The sequence below is a fragment of the Falco naumanni genome, chromosome 6 (genome assembly GCF_017639655.2).
Source record: "Falco naumanni isolate bFalNau1 chromosome 6, bFalNau1.pat, whole genome shotgun sequence".
In the NCBI taxonomy this organism is placed as follows: domain Eukaryota; kingdom Metazoa; phylum Chordata; class Aves; order Falconiformes; family Falconidae; genus Falco; species Falco naumanni.
The window spans coordinates 74,399,242-74,425,314 of record NC_054059.1 but is presented as its reverse complement, the minus strand read 5'-3'; the positions used below and the strand labels follow the sequence as shown (position 1 = coordinate 74,425,314).

Below are 26,073 nucleotides of genomic sequence, written 5' to 3'. Positions count from 1 at the left end.
AGTAGACAGTGGATGCATCCAAAGGAAATAAGAGTACACAGTACATATGCTTTCTTCGTTACGCTTCTCTGAATTTGAAGCACATATGTGAGGCTGACTGTAGCAGAAAGGTTAATGCTGGACTTGCTGGCTTTCAAACATGGAAAAGGAAAGGGAACAGTTACTCAGTGTTACTGCTTTGTCTAGTGTTGTGGTTTCTACCAAGCACAATAAGCTGATTAATTTTTCTGAAATGCTTTTGCTGAGACCGAAGTAGGAAAGTCCAAGAAGAAATCCTGAGGAGCAAACTGACCTTAACTAGAGTCTTAAAATAGAAAATGGATGTGGCTAAAAGCAGTTCTAGAAACGCCTCTGGAAAAGACTCCTTGCCAGTCCCTAGATAGGAAGGATTCCTACAAAAGCTAGGTGAGCTGATGCAGGCTACAATGTGTTAGGTCTGGAAATTTGCTGTGCTGGAAAGGACCTCCCACATTTTGTCTATAACTGTATGTGCAAAGGTACAATGTATATTTCAAGTCAAGGTGTGGAATGGATTACTAAGGTGGCATTTTGAAAATCTCAGGTACAGTGAACTCCACAGGAGCCTTTAATCCTCTCTTAGGTAAGATGTATGTCTCTGGTTCATTGCAGGGCAGCTGAAGAGAACAAAGTGTGCCGAAATTGATGTGGAAACTCCTGACTCCATCCTCGTGAACACAAACCTGCGGGCACTGATCAACAAGCACACGTTCTCTGTTCTGCCTACAGAATGCCAGCAGCGCCTGCTGCTGCTCCTGCCAGAGGTGGACAGGCAGGTACGTCATGGTTTCTGTTGTGGAGAGAAGCTAGGCTCTTAGGTGTCAGTAGGGAGTGTCTCTGGAAGTAATTCAGACTAGATGTCCAAATACTGTGTTTATGTCTAATGGGGTAGACTTTTTTCCTCTATGCACAGTGCAAAAAATTGGAAAATTCTTCAGTGATTCATTTGGGTATTTGTTGCTACCAGAAAAAAAAAGAATTCAGGTTTGATAAACCGGTGGCTTCATTCTGTTTAATCCATTCCATATTCCCAGCTGCAGTGAGAACAATGCTTGTTACACTGAGCTTGAGGGCCAGGAGTGATGGGAATACAGCAGCTTCAGCATCTTCCTCTCTCCTGTGCTCTCCCAGACTCTTCAATACAGGATTAACCCTGCAGCCTTTTAGGCTGGTGCCTTCCCACAGAATACCTAAACGGATGCTGCCCTGTAGTTCCAGCCTTTTCCGTTTCTCATGACCTTGTGTCACTGCTGTCAAATTCTGAATTTGGTAAAGTGAAAACCGAATGAGTTTTCTGATGCATATTCATTGCAGAATAGAATTGATCTGCTTCAGAGAGCTTGTGTCCTGCCCTGAAACACACATTGGATAAAAGAGAAGGGAGTTTATTTTTGTGGATTGTCTGTCTAAGATCTCTTGGTGTGCAAAGAGAGAAATTTGGAAAAGCAGAAAAGTACGCAGTGGGGAGGAATGGGTTCAATTGCTCTGGGACTGGCACAGAAAAAGCGGTGAAGGTTTTCACTGAGCTCTTCATTAAACAGTTGGTGATAACTGGAACTATTACCATGAGTGACAAGAGGGTAAGAACTCAGTCTTCAGTATTGAAAGAACAGCTAATAGAATGTTTGGATGACAGTTGCTTCAACTCGGCTGGATCTGATGAACCCCTCCGAAGGGGTACATAAAAGAACTGCCTGAAGCAATTTCAGCATTATAGCAGTTTTCTTCAGCAACTCATGGAAGGCAGGGATGATACTAAGAGATGAGAAAAGAACAAATGTCGCACTTGCATGTAAAAGGAGGAAAAAACAAATGAGTTGAGGAAGTGAAGTTCAATTTGTTTATGCTCAATACTGGAAAAGTCGTAGATAGAAAAAGGTTGTTTCCTTCCTTTGGTTTAGTATCTTTACCAATGGTCTGAACGAGGGGATCGAGTGCACCCTGAGTAAGTTTGTGGACCACGCTAAGTTGGGCGGGAGCGTTTGTCTGCTGGAGGGCAGGAGGCTCTGCCAAGGAATCTGGGCAGGCTGGGTCGACGGGTGAAGGCCAGCTGTATGAGATTCAACACGGCTCAGTGCTGGGTCCTGCACGTGGGTCACAACAGCCCCACGCAACGTTACTGGCTTGGCACAGAGCAGCTGGGAAGCTGCCTGGTGGGAAAGGGTCTGGGGGGGCTGGCTGACAGCCGGCTGAATGTGAGCCAGCAGTGTGCCCAGGTGGCCGAGAAGGCCAACAGCATCCTGGCTTTGTCAGAAATAGTGTGGCCAGCAGGACCAGTGCCCTGTACTTGGCACTGGTGAGGCCACTCCTTGAATCCCGGGGTCAGTTTCAGGTCCCTCACTCCAAGAGGGACCTTGAGGTGCCAGAGCGTGTCCAGAGCCAAGCAGGGGGCTGGGGCACCAGTCTGATGGGGGGGCTGGGGGTTCAGCCTGGAGAGGAGGGGGCTCAGGGGGGACCTGATCGCTCCCTACAGCTGCCTGGGAGGGGGCTGCAGCCAGGGGGGTCGGTCTCTGCTCCCAGGTCACAAGCGACAGGACAAGGGGGAACGGCCTCAGGTTGCACCAGGGCAGGTTTAGGTTGGAGACTGGGAAACATTTCTTCACCGAAAGGGTGTCCAGCACTGGGACAGGCTGCCCAGGGAGGGGGGGAGGCACCGTCCCTGGGGTGTTTAAAAGACATGTAGACACAGCACTCGGGGACACAGTTTAGTGGTGGGCTTGGCAGTGCTGGGTTAACAGTTGGGCTTGATGATCTTAAAGGTCTTTTCCAACCTAAACGAGCCTATAATTCTATGATTTTACCTTATTCATATGTTATGTTTGTCTTCAGCATTCCTACCCCAGCTGGCTGGGAGCTTCAGAGCAAAGTGGGATTCTGTGCTACGCTTCCACTTCAGCTGTAGGGGTGTTAATTCAGATGCCTTAGCATATGTGCCTAGAGCTGTTTTAAATGTTCTTTAGATATCAAAACTGACTTCAAGATGCCACTCCAGATGGAAATCTTCTGCATGTCCTGTCTCAGATCTGCAAGTCCCTTGAAGATACTTTTCTGTGTGGTGTACTTTTTTTGTGTCTCTCAGCTGTTACTCTGGGCTCCTTTTGTAGAAGGTGGAAATCCAGTTGGTACAGTCAAGAGCCTGTGACCACATACAGGTGTCTACTTCAAGCCAAGATGAACAGAGTCCCCACCTCCATACACTGAAGTGATTTGATCACTGTAGACTGTGAAGGGACACCAGCTTAGCTGCAGACACTTCGAGCCCAGACATACATGTTTAGTGAAGTTGTATCATCTTCACAGCTGTGCTGCTCTTTCGGTTCTCACAGAATGTTTATAGTACATGTGGGTTTGGCAGCTGCACTGTGGTCTGCTTTATGGAGAATGCTTTGCTGGACAGATAGTGTTCGTTTGGAGGAGTTCTAACGTTCTGCGTTCTCATAAATTGTAATCTTCAGTCAGCATTCGTTGGGGACTTGTTAGTCCAAGGCTGATACAATAAATATTTGAGGGAATTGTTTTATAAATCCTGTGGCCTTTGTAATAATTAGGTATGTGTCAAAATATGATGTGATGGTGTTTGCAGCTGGAGTTTACTGGCAAGAACCTCCCAGCAGATGGTAAGACATTTCTGTCCTGACTTTTAAGTTTAATTGTCCTTAAATTGAATTAGAATTTGACTGAGCGCAAATTTTGACTCACTAAATAATACTGCTTGGCTCCTGAGAGGACAAATTTTACATTTCACTGCAGTAAATCTTCCAGAGCAGCCCACCACATCAAGTGCTGATGCATGCTTTATCAAATGTCAGACTTGGCTGTGGTAAACGGGAGAAGAGGTGAAGGCGTTGGACATGCCAGTTGCGAAAGGTCACCTGTCTGTGGTGTTTTGCTTGGCAGCGACTCAGTCTGAGCTGTTACAGCTGGGGCTTCTGTAGAAGAGAAATGAAGGCACTTTGAGGCGTGACCCAGTCAGCCGTGCAGTAGCTGTCTGTCCTCCAGTACGAGGAACAGGCAACACAGTATATGCAGCAGAGGAGAGTCTTGTGAATTTTGCTCCCTGTAGTCAAATCAACAGAGATCTGGACTAGAAAATAAATCTCTGCTTTTGTAATCCCTACAATGGCTGCTTCTAACTTAAAAATTAAAAATCTCTCACTAAATCTTACCTACAAAACCTTTTATTGGGTTGCTTCCATCATTTTAGTTACCTGCATCACAAATGCTGCCCCCAGAAAAGCAGTGTTTCTGTTGAGTCCTGTACCGCCGAATGTTTGCTGCATGGATCTCCCAGTGTAACCAGATGTATCCTACATTTGGACAGTTGCATTTTGCTTCTTTGCTCAGATTTATTATTTATGCAAGAAATGGAAGCCCAACAGTTTTGCCCATTGCAAGTTTTTGTGACTTAATGAATGATACATATGTTTTTGTGTTTCTAGTAAAGAAATTCCACATTTACTTCAGCAGGAAAAAAAGAGCAAAAGCAAATGTCATGTAGGTTTTATTACCCTGATTATAATTTAGCACCACGTGATGTTCCTGTCTCAGCCTCATGTGTTGTCATTTATGTCCTGCTCTATAGCATGACTGCCCTATTTGGTTAACCATATTTCAAAGACAGAATGGGTTTTGAGCTTCATTTCCCCCTGTTTTTTCTGAAGCATCCATGGTGTTAGGACTATATGTGTTCTGAAGTAAGTTTTATGCGGTAACTTTTACATCCTTGCTTTTCCTTCATGCGCTTTTTTTACGTTCAGCAGAAGACAGCAGAGCTGGCACTTTGGGTGGTAGTTCAGGTGACATTGTGCATTCATCTTGCAGGGGACGGGGCATCTGAAGAAGCTTTTCAGAGGCTGTGCTGTTCTCTTTCCTCAAGCCTCCTTGGCACCTGTACCATCTGCTGCTCGTGTACGTTTGTGCGGCGGCAGGACTGTGGAGGCTTGGGCTGAGGCAAGGAGGAGGAAAGTTTACCACAGCCTCCTGGATCCCAGCCTTGGCTAAGCGCAGCCCTAAGAAGGCTGTTGATTTTCTTCTGAGTTAAAGGCAAATTCCAGAGAGATTTGTGGCAATGTTGGGACTCTTGCTCTGTTTTCAGCTCCCATGTGACACTTACCTTTCCAACCAGTTAATACTGGCTGCTTTGTCGTGTGTTCCAGGTTGGGGCGGATGGTTTGATGAAGCTGAGTGGCTCTGCGCTCAACAACGAGTTCTTCACTTCAGCTGCCCAAGGCTGGAAAGAGAGGTTGTCAGAAGGTAAACCTCCCCACACAGTGAAACGGAATGCTAGAAAGCTTTCTGCTAGTAAATGTTTTGGGGGAATGTGTGAAAAATATTTGATGGAGAAGTTGCAGCACTGAAGTGACTTACTAGGTGAAGACAGCTGTAGTCAATACAGGAGAGCAAGTGCAAACCTAGAACTATGTAATCTCAAGGTCATAGAGGGGACTGCAGTAAGGAGTTTTCTGTTGAACTTCACATGTGGAAAAATGAGCAAGCCACTGGAAGAGATGACGAAGGAAAAATGTGTTTAAAATCTTGCTAAAATGACAGTAGAGTTGTGTTGTTATTTTCAGGTTGTGATAGCTAAGTACAGCCCACTGCAGTAGAGAAGGTAAATGTATTCCCAGAGTAATGCACTTTAGCTAGACAGCTTTGCTGATGACACAGTGGTATGGTCAGTCCTTTGAGCCATAGTTTTTTGTGTAACATAAGTTGACCATTGACTGATCTATAGGACTCCTGTGCCTTCAACAATCATCTGCATCTTGAACTTGGAGGTGTTTAATTCCATGGTTTGATCAAATTATGTCATTAGAAGCGCCCTCGCTCATTGCGGGCCAGGACCATTTCCTCTACAGAACTAAACTGCGCAGCCTGTTACCAGAGTTTTTACAAAGACCGTAGCACCAATCATGACTCACTTGAAGAAGCGGGTATCAGATACTCACACCCAGGTGATTGACTCATAAGAGGCTTTTCCACAGAACAGGAATCCAATTCTATATCAACGACCCTTTTTATTTGTGGGTTCTGGGTGTATTTGTGCCAGTAAACAGGAAGGCATAGAACTCGGCTGTCTAATCAGTTTAATTGTTAAAACCACCCCCAGTTCTAGCCACCATCATTTAGTGTTTTCATGCTTCTTAGCAGACCCGTTTGTCCATTCATGAGACATCTAGAGGGTCCAGCTACGTTTATGCAAAGACTTTCTCACCAGAGTAAAGCTGCTGTAGAACCTACTAAGGTGGTGAAGCTTGCAACAAGCAGGGTGAAGCCTGGAGATCTCCACTGTTGTTCCCACTGAGCACTGTATCTCCACTCGAGTATTAAGCCCTGATGCCACTGTGGGCAGAGCAGTCCCGTAGGCTTTGTTCAGCTACTCCTCAGGGTACTGAGAATTCATAACAAATGCTGTTGGGACACTCACGGTATTATTTAATGTATGCAGGCCTGGGCAGCCTCAGTGTCATCGGGAAAGTCATGGAGTGAGCCCTCTTGGAGCACACCTCTGGGCGTGTGAAGGTGGTGGTGAACTGGGAAGAGGATGGTCTTGCCAATACCCTGAATAGCTTGGCCGTATGAAAAATGACTTTATTTGTGAACAAAGAGAGAACGGTGGGCATCGCTGACCTCAGCCTAAGCAACGCTTTTGATAACTCTCTCCTGCAGTGCTCTTGTATCCAAGCTGGGACACAAGGGTCTAGATGGATGGACAACCAGATGGGTGAAAAGCTGGTTAGACAGGCTTGGAGCCATGGTTCCCTCTTGGAGGCTGGTGACAAGTGGGAACGGGCAGGATCTATCCAGGCACCGGTCCTATTTGCTGTTTTTACCGGTGTCCCTGGTGGAGTTTGTGAAGGACACCAAATTGGGGTCCAGTCAGCACACTGGAGGGCAGGGCTGCTGTCCAGCCAGACAGGACAGGCTGGAGATGGGCAGGATCCTGCTCCTGGGAAGGAAGAGCCCCTGGTAGTGATACAGGCTGGGGAGGGGTGACCTGATCGCAGCCCCCTTATGCCTACAGGGAGGCTGTCAGGAAGATGGAGCCAGGCCTGTCACCATGGTGCATGGCAGGAGGACGAGAGAACACAGGCAAGACTCAGTCAGGACATAAGGAAAAAAATTTCTCCCCACGAGGACGGTCCTGCTGTGGAGCAGGAGCCCAGAGAGGTTGTGTCATCTCCATCCTTGGGGATTTCCAGGACTGGCCAGAGCCCTGAGCAACCTGGTGGGGGCTGAGCTGCCCCTGCTCTGAGCAGGAGGTTTGGCTGGAGACCTCCTGAGGTCCCCACCAACCTTCAGGTAGACATTTGTAAGTAAAGTTACTGTTGCCTGACTGCAAGCTACCACATAGGTTTTCACTGCTGTGAACAACTGGGCTGATGAGATGTAAGATTTCAGTTTAACTCTCCCAACTGGAAGACAAAGGTGGCATAACCACAGCAGTGAAAATCCAGGAATTCACCACTACAGCTGAAATTATTTCAAATGAATGAATTTTGTACCCTGTTGGTAAATTACTCTAAAGGCAGGCATTCTACTGTTTTCTGTGCAGTGGACTTTCTATATTTAATTCCTCAGAGGGTGCTTAGAGGGCTGGAGCAGCTCTGCTGTGGGGACAGGCTGGGAGAGCTGGGGTGGCTCAGCCTGGGGAGGAGAAGGCTGCGGGGAGACCTTAGAGCACCTGCCAGTGCCTAAAGGGGCCGGCAAGAAAGCTGGGGAGGGGCTTTGGGCAAGGGCAGGTGGCGATGGCACACGGGGGAATGGCTTTACCTGAGAGAGGGGAGATGGAGATGAGAGATGAGGAAGAAATTCTTCCCTGTGAGGGCGGCGAGGCGCTGGCCCAGCCTGGCCAGAGCCGCTGTGGGTGCCCCATCCCTGGCAGGGCTCAAGGCCAGGCTGGACGGGGCTGGGGGCAGCCTGGGCTGGGGGGAGGGGTCCCTGCCCGTGGTGGGGGTTGGGAACTGGATATTCTTTAAGGTCCCTTCCCACCCAAACCATTCCATGATTTACCTGACCAAGTTTATACAAAAACAGAAGAGGAACTTGAGGTACCAGAGATTTTGTTTTGGGCTCTCTGTACTTGCTGCAATGACAAGATGACTGTCCTGATTGAGTGCTGACAACTAACAATGTACTAAAGAGGGACACACTCTTAGTTTCCTTTGGATGTATTTTGATAAGTGCACGGAGACAAACTCAGCAAGAATTTCGTATGAGCCCCTTATTTCATGGGAGAAAATTGCCGAGAAACAAACTGAGCAGTGACAGAAGTACCCAGTTTCCACTGACCCCTTCAAGGATTCCCTCCCCTTTCATAACTGCAGTGTTGGAAAAGATCCGATTCTCGTAACTCTTTCTTCCAGTGCTTAAGAGTACAAACAAAATAGTGTGCGAACTGGATAAACCTTGAGAATGAATCAAGTCTTGAGGCTCAAGGTCACATGTCTATCATCAAAGCACTACAGTTGTGTCAAAAAAGCGGAGTTTCTTGTTATCTAATGATGAGTTCTTACAAACCTTAATGGCTCAAAGCTGCCTTGGGGAGGGTTCAGACGTGACATTAGGAAATATTTCTTACAAAGTGCAGTACATGTATGTGTGAAATGTGCACTTCAGATGTGTGAGAGGGTTTTTTTGTTTCCCACCTGCCTGTGACAGAATAGCATCCGTTGCCAGAAATATTTACTGTCATTTGTGCTGGACAAGAAGTCTTTGATGTTCTTGCATGCATGTTTCGCCAGAGCCACTCATGACTGTCGTTTCAAGGTGCCATACTGCTTTGCTGTCCGCACAGGCAGTATCTTCCGATTCTTGAGAAAATGGCAGTTGCATAGTACGTGCATACATTTGTGTATAGATTTGTATTCATTTAGTGTTATTTTGCGTAAAGCATCTATTGGCAGCCAGAGTGGATGCTGACAGGGAAGGGCATGAAGCTGTTGCCCATCCAGTGCAAGGAGCAGGCAGCAGAGAAACACTTGGCAACTCAGGAGAAATGATGAAGTACCACAGTACTACGGTGTCACAAGCTGCGGGGGGGACTTCTGAGATAGCACTCTTACCTGCAGGCGCAAAGGCTCCTGTGCTTATCCTGATTCCTTTTATCCATAGCATTTTTTTGAAGTTATCTTCTGTTGCATTTTGCAGGTGAGTTTACACCAGAAATGCAGCTAAGAATACGGCAAGAAATAGAAAAGGAGAAGAAGGTTGAGCTGTGGAAGGAACATTTTTTTGAGAGCTACTATGGTCAGAGGTAAGATGCTCAACTGTCTCTTTTTATGCTTGCATCGCCTGTCCAGATGTACCCGTTGCTGCATTTGTAGCATGCTGTCCAGTAACAAACATTGGCTTTCATTAGTCCTGAAACCTGAAAAACTTCTCCAGCTTCATCTAGCTGCCACAGAGCTGAGGAAATGCCTGAGCAGTCTAGGTCAGAAGTGATGCATTTGCTGTCAAGATTTTTAATGCTTTAACCAACATAGTGCTGTGTTCCTTAGGTGAGGGTGTCCTTTGGATTTTACTTCTTAGTTTTTCCCCACTCCTTGCTATGATACTTTGAGACACTCCCCTCTTACGGCTGGTTCTTTTAGTGTCAGGATTCTGGAGACCCCTGGTATGTGGTGGTTGAGCATGCTTTACCTTGCAGTAAGTCACCTGCTATGTAAGATCTTCTGTATTTCCCTAGGTCTTCAGTCAGACATGTATTTGATTAAACTCCCATGTCTGCCAGTTTTTTATTAAAGTGTTTCTTTTTGCTTGAAGATTTTCCCATCCTTGGGGGCTACGCAGAGGATTCAGGTTTCTGTGCGAGTAACTATAGTAAGAAACGTGAAAACCCACAGACACACACAAATAACTAAAAAGGAATTTCTTATCCTGCGTTGTGACAGCTTTTATGCTTGTCCTTGAACCATCAGCCAGTTTTCCCCCCATTCACCTATGATGTTTTAACCCTCGAGAGCATTTGGATTATTGCAAGCCCTACTTCTGTCATCCCATGGTCTGATAGTTTGGGGTTTCATGGGTGAGTAGGAGGCTGTTGCATGTGCACGTCCATATGGCAGGTTGCAGTACTAGGTAAAGGAATACACCAGGCTGAGAATGTGCGTGATCTAGTGGCACTGGCAAAGAGCTTTACTTGTCTAACTCACCCAGTTCTCTTGGTGTTGAAAACTGGAGTGTAAACAGGCATGGAGCTCTGCACTGGGAGATAAAAGGCGATGGCCGTATTCTTGAAGCTCTAGGGGGACAGCGAAGCAGGATAGCAGGGAGGTGTGCATAATAGCGGGACTTCAGTTCTCTTTAGCTCCTAAGAACTCGTCAGGTAGAAATCAATCGCATAGATTCATCAGGCTGGCTTCATCAGACTTTATGGGTTGATGGTTGGGGAAAAAAATCCAAATTTGATACTTCATTAATGAGGGATGAATGAAGTTATTCTGAAATCAGACATCACTCTGAGAATTAGGTTCCCAGCTTGTGCATTTCTTTCACAAATAAAGGTTCATGAATAATACAGGGAAATACTCCCAGCAGCAACACTGGTTCTAAACTAAGGGCACGTCAGTGGTTTTGGCACTAGCCACATTCCTTTGGAAAAATTGTGGGACGCTTCTCCGTGTCCCTTTCTGCAAATGTCACCATATGAACTGAAGCCAGATGCAGGCTGTGTGGGGTTGTTCGCATGCAGCAGAGGTAAGTCTGTGGTGGCTAACAAAAGGAATATTTACTGTTGGCCAAATTCATTTGATCTGCAGCCTGGAAAGTTGATACCTGGGTAGTGGAGCAGATCTAACATGTTCCGTGTACTTCATTTAGTTGGTTTTAAACTTCACTGTTAAGTTTTGTTTCATGTGGAAGTACTAACAGTACAGAAGGTTTTCAAAGATCAGAGCATAGAATTAGGTGCGAGATGTATTTATTTAGGGTATGGTGCGTAGAGAATCGTCTCGGTTTTTGTAAGGATAGTATGCTTTTTGCAAGAATGTTTTGCAAAACAAAAATTCTGTTTTTATTGATAGTTCTGGACTAAGTCCTGAAGAGTCCAAGAGGCTGACAGCAAACACCAGCCCTGCTGAGACAGAGACTGAAAATCCAGCAGCTGAACAGCCAAAATGCACGCCAGCCTCTCTGGCACCGCTCAAAGAGGAGATTACTTCTCCGTTAGAGTCTAAAGCACAAGCAGCCCAGGAAGCACCAGCGATGAGAAAAGGAGGAGAGGAAAGAAGAGAGGACATGCAGCCAAAACCAGCCAAACCCGCAGAGGCCTCTCTTTCCCCAGATGGTTGTGCAGTGAAACCTAGTGACTGTTCCCTCCCTACGAAAGAGAGAGTCCAAGGAGAACTCGTTCAAGAGAAACCACCAACTGCTGCTAGTCAAAAGCCAGGTGAAGAGAGAAAGCACGCTGCATCAAAGGAAGTGCTGGGGAAGGAGACTGTCAGTACCTCAGTTTTGGCCCCAAGTAAACCAAAGAGCCCCGAAGCAGGTGAAGTAGTAGCAAGCCTGAAGAGTCCAGCAATGACTTCAGACACACCAGAAAAGAAGTCCCCTGTAAATGAAGAAATGGAAATCGGTGTTGAAGCCCATAAGAGGAAGTCAGAGAGTCAGGAAGAAGCTCTAACCACTCCTGAGAAAAAGCCACGCATCATGGAGAACTGTCAGCACCACCAGGCGTTTCAAAGCCAGCCGCAGTCCTTTCCTGCGACGGAGACACCGGTGCCACGGGTACCCCCGCTCAAGGTAAGGAGAAACAAAGGCAGACCCACAGAGCAGCCTTACGTGGGTCAGTTCAGCTGGTGGCTCTCACAGAAATGCTTTGTCAGTTCTGTTCTAATTATGTATGTCAATTATGTTACCTGCTTATTGTAGGATGGAAATATTTGATCCAAAAATGTAAAAGCTCAGCTGTTTGCTAAAGGGAATCTGCTGGCTGGCTTAATCGGTGTAACCTCAGTTACGTATCTTTCATGCACATGCATCTGTTGAAAGATCTCTTGGGGCAGAAGCTCAAAGAATTGTGCAAAAGCTGGAGACAGAGTGTAACAGGGAAAACTGTGGTTCTCGTTGGAAACCAGGGAGAGCTGCAGAGGAACTGCAAGACCATAATAACAAGGCAAGCTATGGCCCAGGAGCACACAGAACTTTGCAGATGTGTGAGTATCCCTAGCGGTACAGCAACTGGTCCAGAAAGAATGCTCTCAGCAGCTTCCTCTGTCGTATCAAGTCCAGAAATGAAATTATTTACCTGTGTTTAAAAACAGACCATCTGGAAATAATGCAGTTATAATTTGTACCAGCTGAATGCAGTGTGGGGGCAGAGCAGGTAGCAAGGAGAGACCGTTGCAGGGAACATCTCTGTTCCAAAAGCCTTTTAGCTGCTGAGACTTACGTAGGAAAGGGAACAGGCAATCAGCCACCACTAGGTAGGGCAGATGGACAGGAAAAGCAGGAAAGAAATGTTCCAGACTTTGGTCTGGACGATGCAGTCCTCTTGCCTTTGAGATCCAGGTGACAGGGTGGTGCAGCTACTGCTGGACTTCCAGGAAATACCCACTTGGTAAGTGACAAACGCTCTGGATCCAGACATCCAATACTCTGTCAGAAAACAATTATAGCGTTGCACATGTACTGATAACACCAATTCTTTCTTCTGTGGTGTTACCCTCGGTAGCAGACAGTAAATGGATGATCCAGCACAGAGAATTTTTTTAGTCATGTGTGACTGTAGGAGTAAACAAGTTTGGTTTCTTTAGAATAGGGCCTGTGCTGCATCTACCAGAATTTGCTCTGAATGAAGTTCAGCTCCATGGTCTGGGGCCTTAGGCAGAAGTTGTAAATGGAAAACTGCCTAATTACTGTGTTTCTGTGTGTCCTAAGAATTCTAGTCTCCCATTACATTTCTTTTTTACTAGGAAGCATTCAAACACAAAAATTTAAAAATGGTTCATTATTCTAACCATGTTAATAAGTATAGCATGAAGGTAAGAAAGCGTTAATAAGAAAAAATTGTTAGTGACACAGTATTGGGGGAAAACTGTCAATAAAAGAGATTTGAAATATCATACAGGAAGAATGGTTGACCTTCCAGTGTAATAAAAGTGGGATTTAATTTAATAACAGTGAATTGAAGGGTGATGGCAAGTAGTTTCCCCTGTAAGGTAGAAGACATGTCATTCCTTGGGTAAGAAAGAAGTGGAGAACCTATTAATCAGATGAGTGGGAGTCAGTGAGGTATTGCAGATACATGAAAACAAATGTAACCTTAAAATACGTTCCCTTAAATCTTTGTGATGGAGACAGCAAAGAACTAACATGAGTGCACGTTCTCATCACTTACAGTAGAAAGAACAAACTTTGAGAAAGTAAACTGGAATAATAGGGGAGTGGAGAACATATTTTAGAAGAAAGGACTGAAGTAGTTTGATTTTCATCTACAGATACACAGTAGCAGGATTGTTGTTGCTTTGCATAGAGACACTGAGGAGTCAGGTGTGGGTACACAGGGTAGAAGAGCAATGCAAAACCAAGCAGGATGTCGATGCAAAGCTTTATAAGGATATAAATTAAATATAAATCAAGTATGAAACTTAGAATAAGGGACAATAGGTGATGAGTTCTGGAACAACCTTACGTTTCTTTTCTGAGGGAGCTTGACAGGTTTTTGAGTAATGGTGTCTGATGTACCAGTCTGCAACTGCAAGGGATGAGCTTCCAGTCTGAGTTACTAAGGTTGTAATAGATTTAAAACAGGTGTGTCGGATGCATGTCTTTATCTTGAGGGAGGGAGAGAAGGGATTGCTCCAAAGGGCGACAACTGTTTCTCCAAGACTAAACCGTGCACGCTCTAATTCTTAAATACGTAGGTTAAATGTTCCCAGTATCTCATTTGTGCTTTTCTCCTCCTCTGTTTCAGATCCCTGTTTCCAGAATCTCCCCAATGCCATTTCCTGCGGGCCAGGTCTCTCCCAGGGCACGCTTCCCAATCTCGCTCACCAGTCCGGGAAGAACAGGGGCCAGAACCTTGGCAGACATCAAGGCAAAAGCCCAGCAAGCCAAGGCTCAGAGGGCAGCGGCCGCTGCTGCCGCCACCGCTGCTGCTGCCGCCGCCTCAACAGGGGGGGCTGTCCCGGGGCCTGGGCCTGGCGGTGGTGGGGGCCCACCAGCCGGTGGAGGAGAGAAAAGTAACGCAGCCGCAAGCGGAACCAGCGAAACTGGAATTCGAGGAAATGCACTGGAACTGGCAGGAACTGGAAGCGGGGGAAGTTCGAGAAGGTTTCTTCCCCATTGTCCAGGGACCCGTACCCAAATGGAGACCCAGGCCACGGACCAGGCACCACCTCACAATCCTTCTAGAGCACAACTACAGCAAACTCCCACACCACAGCCCAGAGCTCCAGCCAGCCATACCGGCAGCAGCTCCTCCTCCTCAGCGGTATCAGCACTAGAGAAAATCAGCAGAATAAAACAGAGCTCCCCCTGTATGACTGTAAATCAGGTTTCAGGCTCCCCATATGCTGGCAGCAGTGACACACAAGAGAAAGCACCTTCTGCTCCGGCGGGTCCCAGCCAGGCCGGCGGGACACCAGCTGTCAGGGACGGAAGCCTCTGCGTCACTGCATCCGTGGCAGATACCAACACAAACGTAAGTAAGGTAGCACCTGCGGCCTTAGGAGGGACCAGGTTAGATGTGTGTAAAAGCAAATCTCCGTCCCCTCTGATGTCTTCGCTAACATCCACGAGCTCGGAAGCCCAGGCTGGAGGTGTGGTCACATCTCCGACATCAGCCTCACCCTCTCACGCTTCGTCAGTAGCATCCAGCCTTAAAACTCACACAAGTTCAAGCTCAAGCGGGGCCATCCCAAAACCAAGCTCCAGTATTCCTGCTAACAACCCTTTGGTCACCCAACTTCTTCAAGGCAAGAACGTGCCTCTAGAGCAAATCCTGCCGAAGCCTCTCACCAAAGCAGAGATGAAAACAGTCACATTAGCTTCTCACGAAGAAAAAGGGGCAGCAGCATCCAGCGCTACAAGTGTAGCGGGGAACAGCGCTGGAGCAGAGGGTGGTGAGAGACAATCGAGTTTACCCGCACAACAGCTTGGGAAGATCTTTTGCCAGAACCGGCCTCTGCCTCACGTTCCAAGGACCTTTCCGGTGCCCTCGGGAAAGGACCCCAGTCTTGACCAGCACCAGTGCCACGAGGCGCTCAGCAAAACAACCCAAGAGCAGATCCTTCAGACTCTTATCAAGAGGGTCCAGAGGCAGAATTTGTTACCAGTCTTTCAGCCTTCACAACTGAACCTTGCTCACTCGGGTTTCCAGGTAGAAAACAGCTCTGCCAGCCAGAGATTTATGCTGGGTTTCGTGGGCAGAAGGACGTCCAAGCCTGCTATGTCTGGTCATTACCTGCTCAACATTTCCACCTATGGTCGCGGTTCAGAGAGTTTTAGGAGAGGCTTCTCCTTGAACCCTGAAAACCGCTTGTGTCTGAACAGTCCTGCTGAGGCTTCAAAAGCAGAATTTGGGGAATGTGAGGAGACGGCTGGCCACGGCAGCAGCAGTGATGAAGGAGATGCAGATGAGAGTACTGGTGATGAACGTGAACATATCAGCGTTAAAGAGGAGCCCCAGGCGTCACAGGTTTCTGGTCAGTGTGAAAAAGAACAGGTATCCCATAACATAAATTCTTCGGATTACAGCACCCTTGCTAAAAGGGGTGTAAAGACAGAAGCAGCCATGTTTCAGCAAGCAGCAGTCGACAAGGAGAACGTTCAGGCACTTGATGGAACCGTGCTAGCACGAGATGTTATCCAAGCCGCTCAAGAGCAAATGGCACATGCCATGAGGGGGAAAATACACAGCAATCCGGAGCTTTTCAGTACTGCTGTACCGTCCTCAGACTCTGCGCAGCAGCAGCCTCCGCTGCTTTCTCCTTCGCACCCTCCCAAACTATCTGGCAATGCTGCAGCACAGCTCATCGGGCCCAGTTACAGCGGCACAATAAATGTCTCCACTTCCCCGGATGTGAGCCAAGGGTCTCTTATGACTGGGCTGTCTGAATGCAAGCAGTTGTCCAGCAGCATGGGGAATGTCATGTCCTTCTCTGTGACTGTAACCACCATCCCCACCAGCCAAGCTGTGAACTCTGGCAACCACAGTCAGACCATCCCCGTTCAAGCCTTCGCTGAAGACAACGGCATGGAGGATTCCCCTTCCAAATGTTACTGCAGGTTGAAAGCCATGATCATGTGCAAGGGCTGCGGTGCCTTCTGCCATGACGATTGCATTGGCCCCTCTAAGCTCTGTGTCTCCTGCCTCGTTGTGCGGTAACCGGGACGGGAAGTGGGGAAGAGGATGGCTTGGTTTTGGTTTTGCTTTCGAAAGTACGTTGGGAAGAAACAGGAAACTTACTGCCTTGCACAAGAGACACGTTACTGAATCAGGAATACAGAGTAGAGTTCTTCTTTCATTAAAGAAAGAGCACCTTCTTGTACAGTGAGTCTAAATTGAGCTCAACTACGTGAATTGTGACAAGAGTTTGCACTTAAGGAATTATGTAAATATGTCACATTATTTTGTTTAAAAATATTTTTTCAGTCTTTTAGGAGATAGTGTTTGACTTGTACTGCAGTTTCATTAACCCCAGCCTGCTATCCAGCATGTTTGCTGAGCTCTGCTCTAGATGGGGGAACGAACCCCTGGCAAAATCTTAGCCTGTTGCTGGTCTTCTCTCGACAGCGAGAAGAACTGGATAATTGAGAAACTAAACGTTTGTACTGACTGATCACAGAGCGCTGAAGCAGGAAGCCCTGAATGGGCTCACTTTGTTGCTCTAAATTTTAGTTCAAATTTTTCAGAATTGGAAGGCGTTAACTTTGTGCCAGCCTTTCAAGTAATTGCCTTTCACAGCGACCTGGCTGTTCCCAGAAGGCATACTGGGTTGTGCAATATTGGCTGGTGTTTCTGATTCGCGTATCCTCTCCTCTTCAAGGAGTCAGTTGCAGTAACCTTGTTTTAAGGAAGGTAGTGTCTTGATTTGCTACTGGTAAATACTGAAAAAAGCAACTGTACTAACCATAGGATTCAAGAATTTAAATCACTAAAGCAACTCAGTAACTGTGATTGTCCCAGGAACCATTTAAAGCAGAGATCACAAATATGTGCTGAACTGCATTTCATTTCTGGACTGTCAGGACTCGGCAGAAATCTGCTTTCTTAGGCATTTTGAGTGAGCTGGAAGGCACCATCCCAGGCAAGAACCATCAGCTGTTAACGGCACGCGATGCAAGTGAAGTGCACTCGGCGTCACCCTCGGTCCTGCTGTTTTCTGGGAAGCTTACTGTGCTCATTCAAACCTCCACAATAGTCAAACGTCTCTAATTTCTATAGAAGATTTTATATTTAGCTAAGTATAGGGACAGAAAAAACAAGTGTCTTGTTGGGCCTCACCGTTAGCCCACTGTGGGTGTCTCTTTGTGTTTTTAAAATACCAAATCAGGCTTGACCCAGCTTGGCTTTTGCTCAGTTGAGGTCCAGGGTTGCGTTGGGGCTGGGGAAGGCTGGTGGGGGGGCAGGGGCTGCACCGCACTCCTCGTACTGACTGTGGGACACAGCTAGTGATGCTCATCCTCACTTCCAGTGTTCCCAAATTCATTCCCTTTGATTAATTGAAATGAAAGCGGTTGCAAAATGGTACTCTGTTCTCAACAAGAACTGATGACAGGCTGACTAATGAAGCACACGCCCATCTGCAGTTTGATGTATCGCAACACGTCCGCATCACACTGAGGGTCTGTATGTTACTTCCCTTGCGAAACACAGAGCATCAGGTTCACTAATCATGTCCAGTCCCATGTTGTCGCTGTTCGGGGTGGGTGGGGGCCATACTGCATCTTGGTCGGGTAGCAGATCTATGTATCTTTTTGATGGAAAAGCACTAATTCACTTTTAATCCAAAGGCCTTTTTAAGATGAAGCAATATTAGCAAAATAGGTGGGACAGCTGTTTTGCAAGCTGGGGTCCTCAGCCTTTCTTTTGTCTCTCCATTTGGTTCTGCTAATGCTTTCCCCTTTCCCTTCTCCCTCGCCCAGGATCCTGGCATTGCTGTTGGGAAAGATCAGAAATAACTGCGGGTGAAGCAGTGTGATTTTCCACGGGGCAGGTGGTGATTTACTTGGTGGCGATACAGAAAAGAGGGTTGCAGAGTTAATCGGGTCGTAACAGACATGTTTCCTTCCCTGTGCAGCAGAGCATGGCATCCTCCAAAGCAGGAGTAGTGGCTGTGAGGTAGCAAGAGCTGCAGTGCGTTTTGGTCACTGTTTTTTGCTCATCTTGAATTTACTGGGGAGCAGTGACCCCTGCTTTCTAATTCCGCATCTCTGTGCAGACGTCCAGTGGTGAAGAGGATTTAAGTACCAGAAATACAGTCCACTTTTTAAATCTAAAACTAGAATCACACACACACACCCAAATTACACAAAAATTACTCTCATGTGCATACTGCCCCTGCGTTGGCGGTGGTTGTAGCCCATGAAACACCCCACCGGTCTGTGCGTGTTCCCACTGCTGCCTGCATGCACGCGCACGCTGAGGGGCAGAGCAGCAGGCATGGGCTGGCTTCTTCTGTTGCAACCCCCGACACTGTGACGGGGATAATCTCATTTCCTGGGTTGACTCGTACACCGGCGCTGGTGCAGACAGCAGTCACTGCCTGCTGCCAGCTCTTGCTCTTCAGTAAAAGGAATTTCTGCCATTTTCTTCAATCTTGCGATGCAGTGTGAAATGGTTTCTAGCTGCATGCCCTGGGGAGGCCGGTACTGAGAGCAGGGTCTGTCTGCTCCTTAGTAACTCGGGCCTTGTCTAGACATGAAAGAAGTTACCGCAGCACGGCAGTTGCAGTCCTCAGTCAGGCGCATTCATTCCTGTCTAAGACAGATCCCTCGGCATAATCCAATTTAAAGATTGTTGCTAGTCACAAATTAAACTGAAAAAGTCATTCCTGCCTCAAATAAGCGCAAAGAGGTTTTGCTGGCATAATTGGATCAATTCTGCCCACACCTTTTATCAGTGTAATTTTTCTAGGCCAACAAGGCAGCTTAAGAGGGGGAAGGGGAAGATGAGGGAGCAGCAGGCTGTGATGTGCTGGCTTGCTCCTGGCGCTCACGGGCTTTTCAACCTGTGACGGGTGCTGTGTGGAAGGGCTCTTCCATTGCTCCTCACAGTGATCTCTAAACAGCTGCTGGCCCTGGCTGCGGTTCGAGCTTGTTCCTCCCTTCAGATCTTACGAGTGTCCCCTGTAGCACGTGGGTCCGGGTCTCAGTGCCACAGACACCTCTTGGGAGTCTCCTCTGGAAGCACAAGAAGCTGCCGTTTCCCGAGCAATCCTGCAGGAAATGTGCCTGCTTGGCCTTTGCCACCCCGAGTCGGGACATACAGTGACCAGAGAAGATCTCGGTGGCTTCAGGCTTGTATTGGACAGTGCAGGTATCTTGTGTGATGACTTGGAAGTTTACAACCTGTTCAGTGCCTTAGTTACAGTTTAACAGATCAGCACTTTTCTTGGGCTACTTTTATTCTATTTCTTTTTAAGAAAATAAATTCTTTTAACTGCATGTCTTTGATTTGAACATACGCTACGAGCTACTAGGTGCAACTTGATGGAACGGTCTCCACAAGCTTGCAAGAGGGCATTAAGTAGTTAGGAAATCATTAGAAATAATGGGGCTCAGTGTAATAGTCACTGTAAGTACAGGTTGACAGAAAACCTTGAAAGTTTTGCGTGTTTTACAGTGCTGGTTATTGAATAATGTATTTTACAAGGGGGAAATCCTGCAGCCTATATAGGAGTGTTCCTTATGTGGGGTCAGTCTCCACTCTTCCCATCAGCTGGCCTTCCTGCTGTTCCTTCCAGCAAGATAATAAACCTGCCTTCACAGTGGCTTTATAAAATAAAAGCGACGTCGTGACATAGTTTAAAGCATTAGACTTTGGTTCCCCCAGGTATTAATTTAATAGCACCACAGTAAATTCTGTCAAAAAAAAAATCTGAGACAAAATGTTTTCAAAGCCTAACGTCAAGCTACGTTTGTTGCAGAAAAGCAACTTGAGTAAGGCAAGACACTCAAATTTAAATTTTCCTTTTCTGGCCACATCCATGTCCTGCGGTGTGAGAACTAGAAATACAGACCAATTAATGGTTTAACTTTCTAATGCAAAAAACCCCGTGTACAAGTTGTTGCAACAGAGGAGTTAACACAGCCCAGTAAAGGTTTTGAGATAGATTGGTGGCACAGGGAAGGAGTTTTGCATGAAATTTTAAGTGCCCCTTCTTGAAAGGAAAGACCAAGCTGCCAGACAGTGATGCTGGTCAGTGGAGTTGTATCTTTTTATCTGGTGGTAAGAAATAGCGGACGGGGCAGCAAGTTTCTGGTGAGGTCACTGACAGCCAGGAGGTGTCCTCAGGCTGGTCCTTGTGGTGGGTGGCAGTGGCTGCTGCAGAGGCAGCACAGACCGTCCCGGGCCGGTTCCTCCCGCTGTGCACGCAGGGGTGGATTGGGAGTGGAACTTGGGCTTCTCCCCACAGGGGAGGCGGGGGGGGGCAGGGGTGGCGGTGGAAGGGTGAGCACCAGCGCTGCCCAGGCATCCTCCCACGTCTCGCGGCGGGGGTTGCCAGTCTTCAGCGCTGCGCAGCAACGGCGGCAGCATGAGAGGCGGTGGGAGCTCGTGGCCCACGCGAAGGCTGGAGGCAGAGCCGCTGCTCTGGTGGCACTCCGTGCTTGTGTCATCGGAGGACTGTGACTCGGAAAGAAGACGCAGCCTAGGGGTTTTTCCCACTGAAAGGCCAGCACCGTTCCTTATTGGAAGCGCTGCACGGGGAAACTTTTGTTTGACTTGGGAGTTTTGCTTGGGCTGGGCTGTGCGGAAGCCCCCGCGCCTGGCTTCGCCTCGGTGGCTGTGCTGGTCTCTGGCAGGAGCGGCGGAGGGTGTGCGGCTCCCAGGCGGGGCCGGCCGGGCTGGCGCTGGTTTGAACCACCGAAATCCCGCATCCGAAACGGGGGTGGCTGGAGCGGCGTTAGAAGGCGAAGGGTGGCACGTGTGCGCTTGAATTGCCTCTGGCGATATCACACATCGGTTGCTGGCGCGGGGAGGGGGGGAAGACCGTTCCCAGGACGTGGCTGCTGGTGCACAGCGTGGCGCGGCGTTGAGGAGCAGTCTCCGACCTGCCGCATGCGGAGCAAACCGGGGCGAGCTCCTCGCCCGCACCGGGTCTGTTTGCCCCGGGTATCTCGCAGGGAGAACAGCTGGAGCATTCATTAGGATGACGATATCTGGAATTTTCTTTGTTACCTAGGTTGGGGTTTTTTTAATGCTATACATTTGATATAACTGAAGATCAATTTTAAGAGCTTACAGTAATATATTTTGAGTAATATATATTTTAGTATCTGTAAAAAAAAAATTGACAAAGGATGATTTATGAACTAGATAAACAGGGTACTGGGAGTATGCAGTTTCTCAGCAAGGGCAAGAATAGTTTTATTAGGAGGAAGACTGAAAAGATTCAGTTTTATCCATTAATGCAATAAAAATGGGAATTCTTAAAAGAAGAAATCCAATACTGTTTACCACGTGCTTTTCTTGTTTTGACAACAGGCCTGTAAACACAATTTAGAAGATACTAAACCTTTGTCTGTCTTTTGCCTTTTTAAAAGGGACTTAAATTGGAATAGAGGGTATGTACAGAAAAATCAAGTTGACACCATTTTAAAATGTATTTTTACACAAATATAGAAAAAACATATTTTACATAAGAATTTTAAGTATTTGAAATATGTATATATATACTGTATGTACTTCATATATTCTTTATTTTACATTTTTCAATGTATTAAAAAGTATTTGAGCTGGTTGGATTTGAGCATGTAATAATGTATTAAAAAAAAAAAAAAAAGAAGAAAAGAGGGAGGAAGGATGCAAGTACTGCACCACTGCAGTAGCTGCTCTTAGCAACTACAGCGTAGTAGAGAAACAAGTAGTTCAGGAGCAAATTAATTTTGGAAGAGTTTAGCAATTTTAGATAGAGCATACAGAGCATTTTTCAGTCTTGCATCCTGTTTGTGTTTCCATTAAGACTCGTTCATTTTGCCTCATAACCACCCAAAATAATCTATGGTGAGAAGACAAGAAGTTGAGGTGGATCTTTTATACAAGCAATGCTACCTTTATAGCCAAAGAGACATACTGGTACGGAAGCTACTCAACCAAAACGAAATCAGAAGCTACTCAGTTTTGCTGTGCCACTGAAATTTTAATAAATAGCTTGATTTCTTGTGTGAGCATCTAACAGTGCTTAGGGGGAGCTCAAACAATACACCAAAAGTCCAATGATTTCAAGGAAACACTATCAAAGCAGATTTTTTTTTTTGTTGGGTTGTTTGGTGGGTTGGTTTTTTTCCCCGCTTTGTAGGAATTTTGGTGAAAATATCACAGTAGAGGATGGTACATCATTGCAGCTATTAGAAACAGAGTGAATTCTCACCAGGAATGGGATCCTAGAGATGCTCCCCTTGAGCAGCAATTACCTGATCCACACACATGGCAAAGGGCAGCCGCAGAGCAGCTCAGACAGCACGAGGGGCACAAACCAGGCACTCAGCGCTTTCAGGAGTCGGCTGAGATACACGGCGCTGTGTACTGCACACGGTGCATCCGCTTCCCCTGCCTCCTGCTACTGCTTCGTGGAACTGTCTGTTAAAGCAAATGGCAAATACTGCTGCTTCTGTAAATACCTGTTTCTGAAAGTCTAGTTCTGCAGCCCCTGCAATTGCCGGCCCCAGTTCTGCGTGTGTAGAGAGACAATACAAATCTCTGCTGAGAGGAAGGTGGAAATGACTCCACAGCACAGGAGTCGCAGTGCATCTGTCTCATCCCCTTCTCTATAATGCCCACTTCGTCTTAGATTAATCTCAGATTATTACGTTGACGCTATTCCAGATTCCAGTGAGCAATAGCAGGAATCCCGTATGTGAATTGGAGACGTTTACAGCAGTTCTCTGTTGCTGAGACTTACAGGGAAGGAAACAATGTGGGGAAAAAAAGAAGCACTAACAAGTTTTAAAAGTACAAGTCTAAAACCTCAAAAGGCAGGCAACTGATGTTTTTATACCGCTTCAATTATTATTGGAATCTCTTGGAAAAAAACCAGGACATGGCACCCAATACTTTGTCAAAACTTGCTGTTGACGCAGTGAGAAGGGGGGCTTTCACTTTATAAACAGTTGCACTATAAGAAAGCCCCGTTTTGGGTGTGTGTATATATACAAGGAGTCGGGGTAGGGGGGTGGGGGGCGCTGTGCAGGTGTGTGTGCATGTATATGTAGGTACACACAGCTATATTTTAGTGAAGTGTGCATAGTTAAGACCAGCTTCATCTCAGTCTTCTGGTGACGTTACACCTCGCGAAGTTACCACAGACCTGAGACAGAATGACAGCTTTTATATTTGCTTTCATATTTAAGATCTATGGGTTAGACAAAGTATACAATAGCAATGTGTTTTGATCTGCACTTTTTTTAAAAAAAAAACATTCCTTATTCCCCTGGTACTGCTGCATCTCCCATTCCTTCCTCTCCCCATTTAAAACTTAAAACCAGTTGGTCTCCTGTACCTTTCAGTTAAGACTTTTCAGATGCTGCACTATAGATTTTATATTGGAAGAGCCGGGCCAAGAGTTGAACCTTCGGAGGCCTCCAGGGTCCTCACCGCCCAGGGCCAGCACCAGGGACGGCAACCGACACACAGCGTAGGCGTGGGAATAAACGCGATGCAGCTACTGCAGCTTACTGCGGGACTGCTCCAAACGGACACAACTGTAACTGTACCATCTGTGCGGATGCTCTTAGCCCACCTGCAGCTGACAGGGGACAGGCATGACCTTGAACCTCAGGGACAGAGGTGTCACTAATGGTTTTTTTATCTGGTGTCTAGAGGTGTACCAAGGCTGCACCCACAAGCAGCGGACTTTGCTGGATTTACAGCCCCTTCTGGGGCCATAAATCTTCCGTGCGATTGTAAGCCAATCCGCTACCACTGTCCATCTGCAAAGTCAAGTAAGAAACGTGGCGAGGTTTGTATGGAAAAAAAAAAAAAAAAAAGCAAAAAAAAAAGCAGTTGTCATTCGGTAACTTCTAGGCATTTACAAACAGCACGGGCCAGCTCACACATCAGGGACAAACGCGGTCCGTGGTGCTGCAGCTATGCATTTTGGCAAAGGTTGTTTTGTCAACAAGTTTTTCACTCGTTTTGCTGTATAAGATTCCACCTTAGCTTCTCACCAGCATTAAGAGGGATCTGAGGAGTGCTAAAACCAGCCTCTTTCTAACCTGTCACTTGAAGAGCTGTGTGCCCTTAGGAGGTAGCACTTTTGACAAGCAAAAGCCTGCCCTGTGGCTTGGGTCTTACTGCGGATTCTGTTCCTCTTCCTCTCACTTATTTTTGTCATGTAAAACTACCTGCTTTATAAATGAATGTAAAATACAGTAGTTCTTCAGCACATGGACAAATGTGTATTTTATCTTAATGTTTCCTTTTATGTTAAATAAAAAGCATATGATTTTATGGTCGTTAGTACTGCTAATGTTCATTTTTCAATTATTACCTTTTGTCTTTCAAGGGACCCTGGTAATCAGCAGTGAACTACATTTTTCTGGGTTTATAAGCTGCGGACATCTGGAAAACTTTTTTGACACATTTCAAGGGGAAAACTGGTTTAATACTAAGCCTTAATAGATGCTCTACGGTTCCCTTAAGCCTCAGTTCTTGGGGTCCCGAAACACTTCAGGAGCATTGAACTGTAGATTTGGGAAAAAGAAATGGGAAGAAAGCTGTATCAAGTAATTGCAACTTGGGATTCAGAGACACAAATCTGTGACCAACATTCTTGATTTCTGTCGGGTAAACTCTGAAGGCACTTAACAACTTAGTAAAATTAGCAGGACTGGGAATGTGTAGGAAGCCTGGGATTTCTTTTCACTGAACACATTAAAAGTATCAACCACCTCTGTTTCAAGTATGGGAAGGTACTGTGACGGGGCTGTGAACCTGCTAGTGTGAATAATCACAGCAGGAGTGTAAAGAGTGAACATAAAATGGAGAAGGAAAGATGTGCAAGGCAATGTGTGTCCTGCAGAGCAAAGAGCGAATACAAGAAGTCCAGCTGAGTCTGGGTTTGCAACCGTTAGCAAAAAAGTCCCCTGTCCCCCCCCTCCAAATTCCACCACCTCAGACAGCAAAGGACCATAAAAACAGGAAAAGATAGTGATTAAAGATAGTCTTCAGGCATGGTCCAAAAAATGCCCAAACGAAAAGTAATACTCTTCCTCCATGCTCACGGAGGATGTTACACATACCACTGCGACCGGGTGACAGTTTTTTGAAAGAGCTGACAGAAGAAGCTGTAGTTGAGGGAACACATTTTTATGTTTATCAAGAGAACTCTGGTAACCTGTGCAGCGTAGCTCTACCCGTATTTAATAATAAGAGAAAATTACATCATTCCTGTGCAAGGCCCTGGAAGCTTTGATAGAAAGACTGATTGAAGATGCTAATAAATGGGATAGAAAGCAACACAATCCTGCCACAGGTACATGGAGACTGATTCAGTGTATTGTGTTGATAAATTGTTTCTCATCAGATAAGATAAATCTTCAGTAATAAAAATTATATAAGAAATATGTGGGAAATCAGTTATAAAAGTTGAGAAGATAAAGGTAAATAAAGTAAATATAAAATAAAAGAACTGGTTCAAAGGGTCTTAGAAGTCCTAAAAGTGGGAAATTGGTTTGGATGGAGAAGCACTGAAATTCCTCACGTGTCGGTCTGGACATGCATCTTTTTAAGATTTTTCATCAGTGATACCAGCACCAAAACTCAGGTGTATCCCAGCAAAATGAACTGATGACACAAATTTGGGATATATGTGCACACAGACAAAACTGGAAAACCGTAACTCAAGAAAGAGCTGTTAAGTGAAATTCAGCCGTACACATTTGTCACAA

General features: G+C 46.3%; 1 protein-coding gene across 4 annotated transcripts in view; it reads left to right on the top strand.

Annotated features, from left to right (window-relative positions):
- Nucleotides 1-24,634, top strand: part of ASXL2 (ASXL transcriptional regulator 2) — a 136,554-nt gene extending 111,920 nt beyond the window's left edge. For all 4 annotated transcript variants that reach the window (XM_040597168.1, XM_040597166.1, XM_040597165.1 and 1 more), the window contains 5 exons: nt 631-794; nt 5,175-5,271; nt 9,169-9,274; nt 11,043-11,760; nt 13,934-24,634. In XM_040597168.1, coding sequence (XP_040453102.1) covers nt 631-794; nt 5,175-5,271; nt 9,169-9,274; nt 11,043-11,760; nt 13,934-16,348 — 3,500 coding nt within the window. In that variant the 3' untranslated portion in view covers nt 16,349-24,634. The remainder of the gene's footprint in view (nt 1-630; nt 795-5,174; nt 5,272-9,168; nt 9,275-11,042; nt 11,761-13,933) is intronic.
- Nucleotides 24,635-26,073: the final 1,439 nt, after the last annotated feature.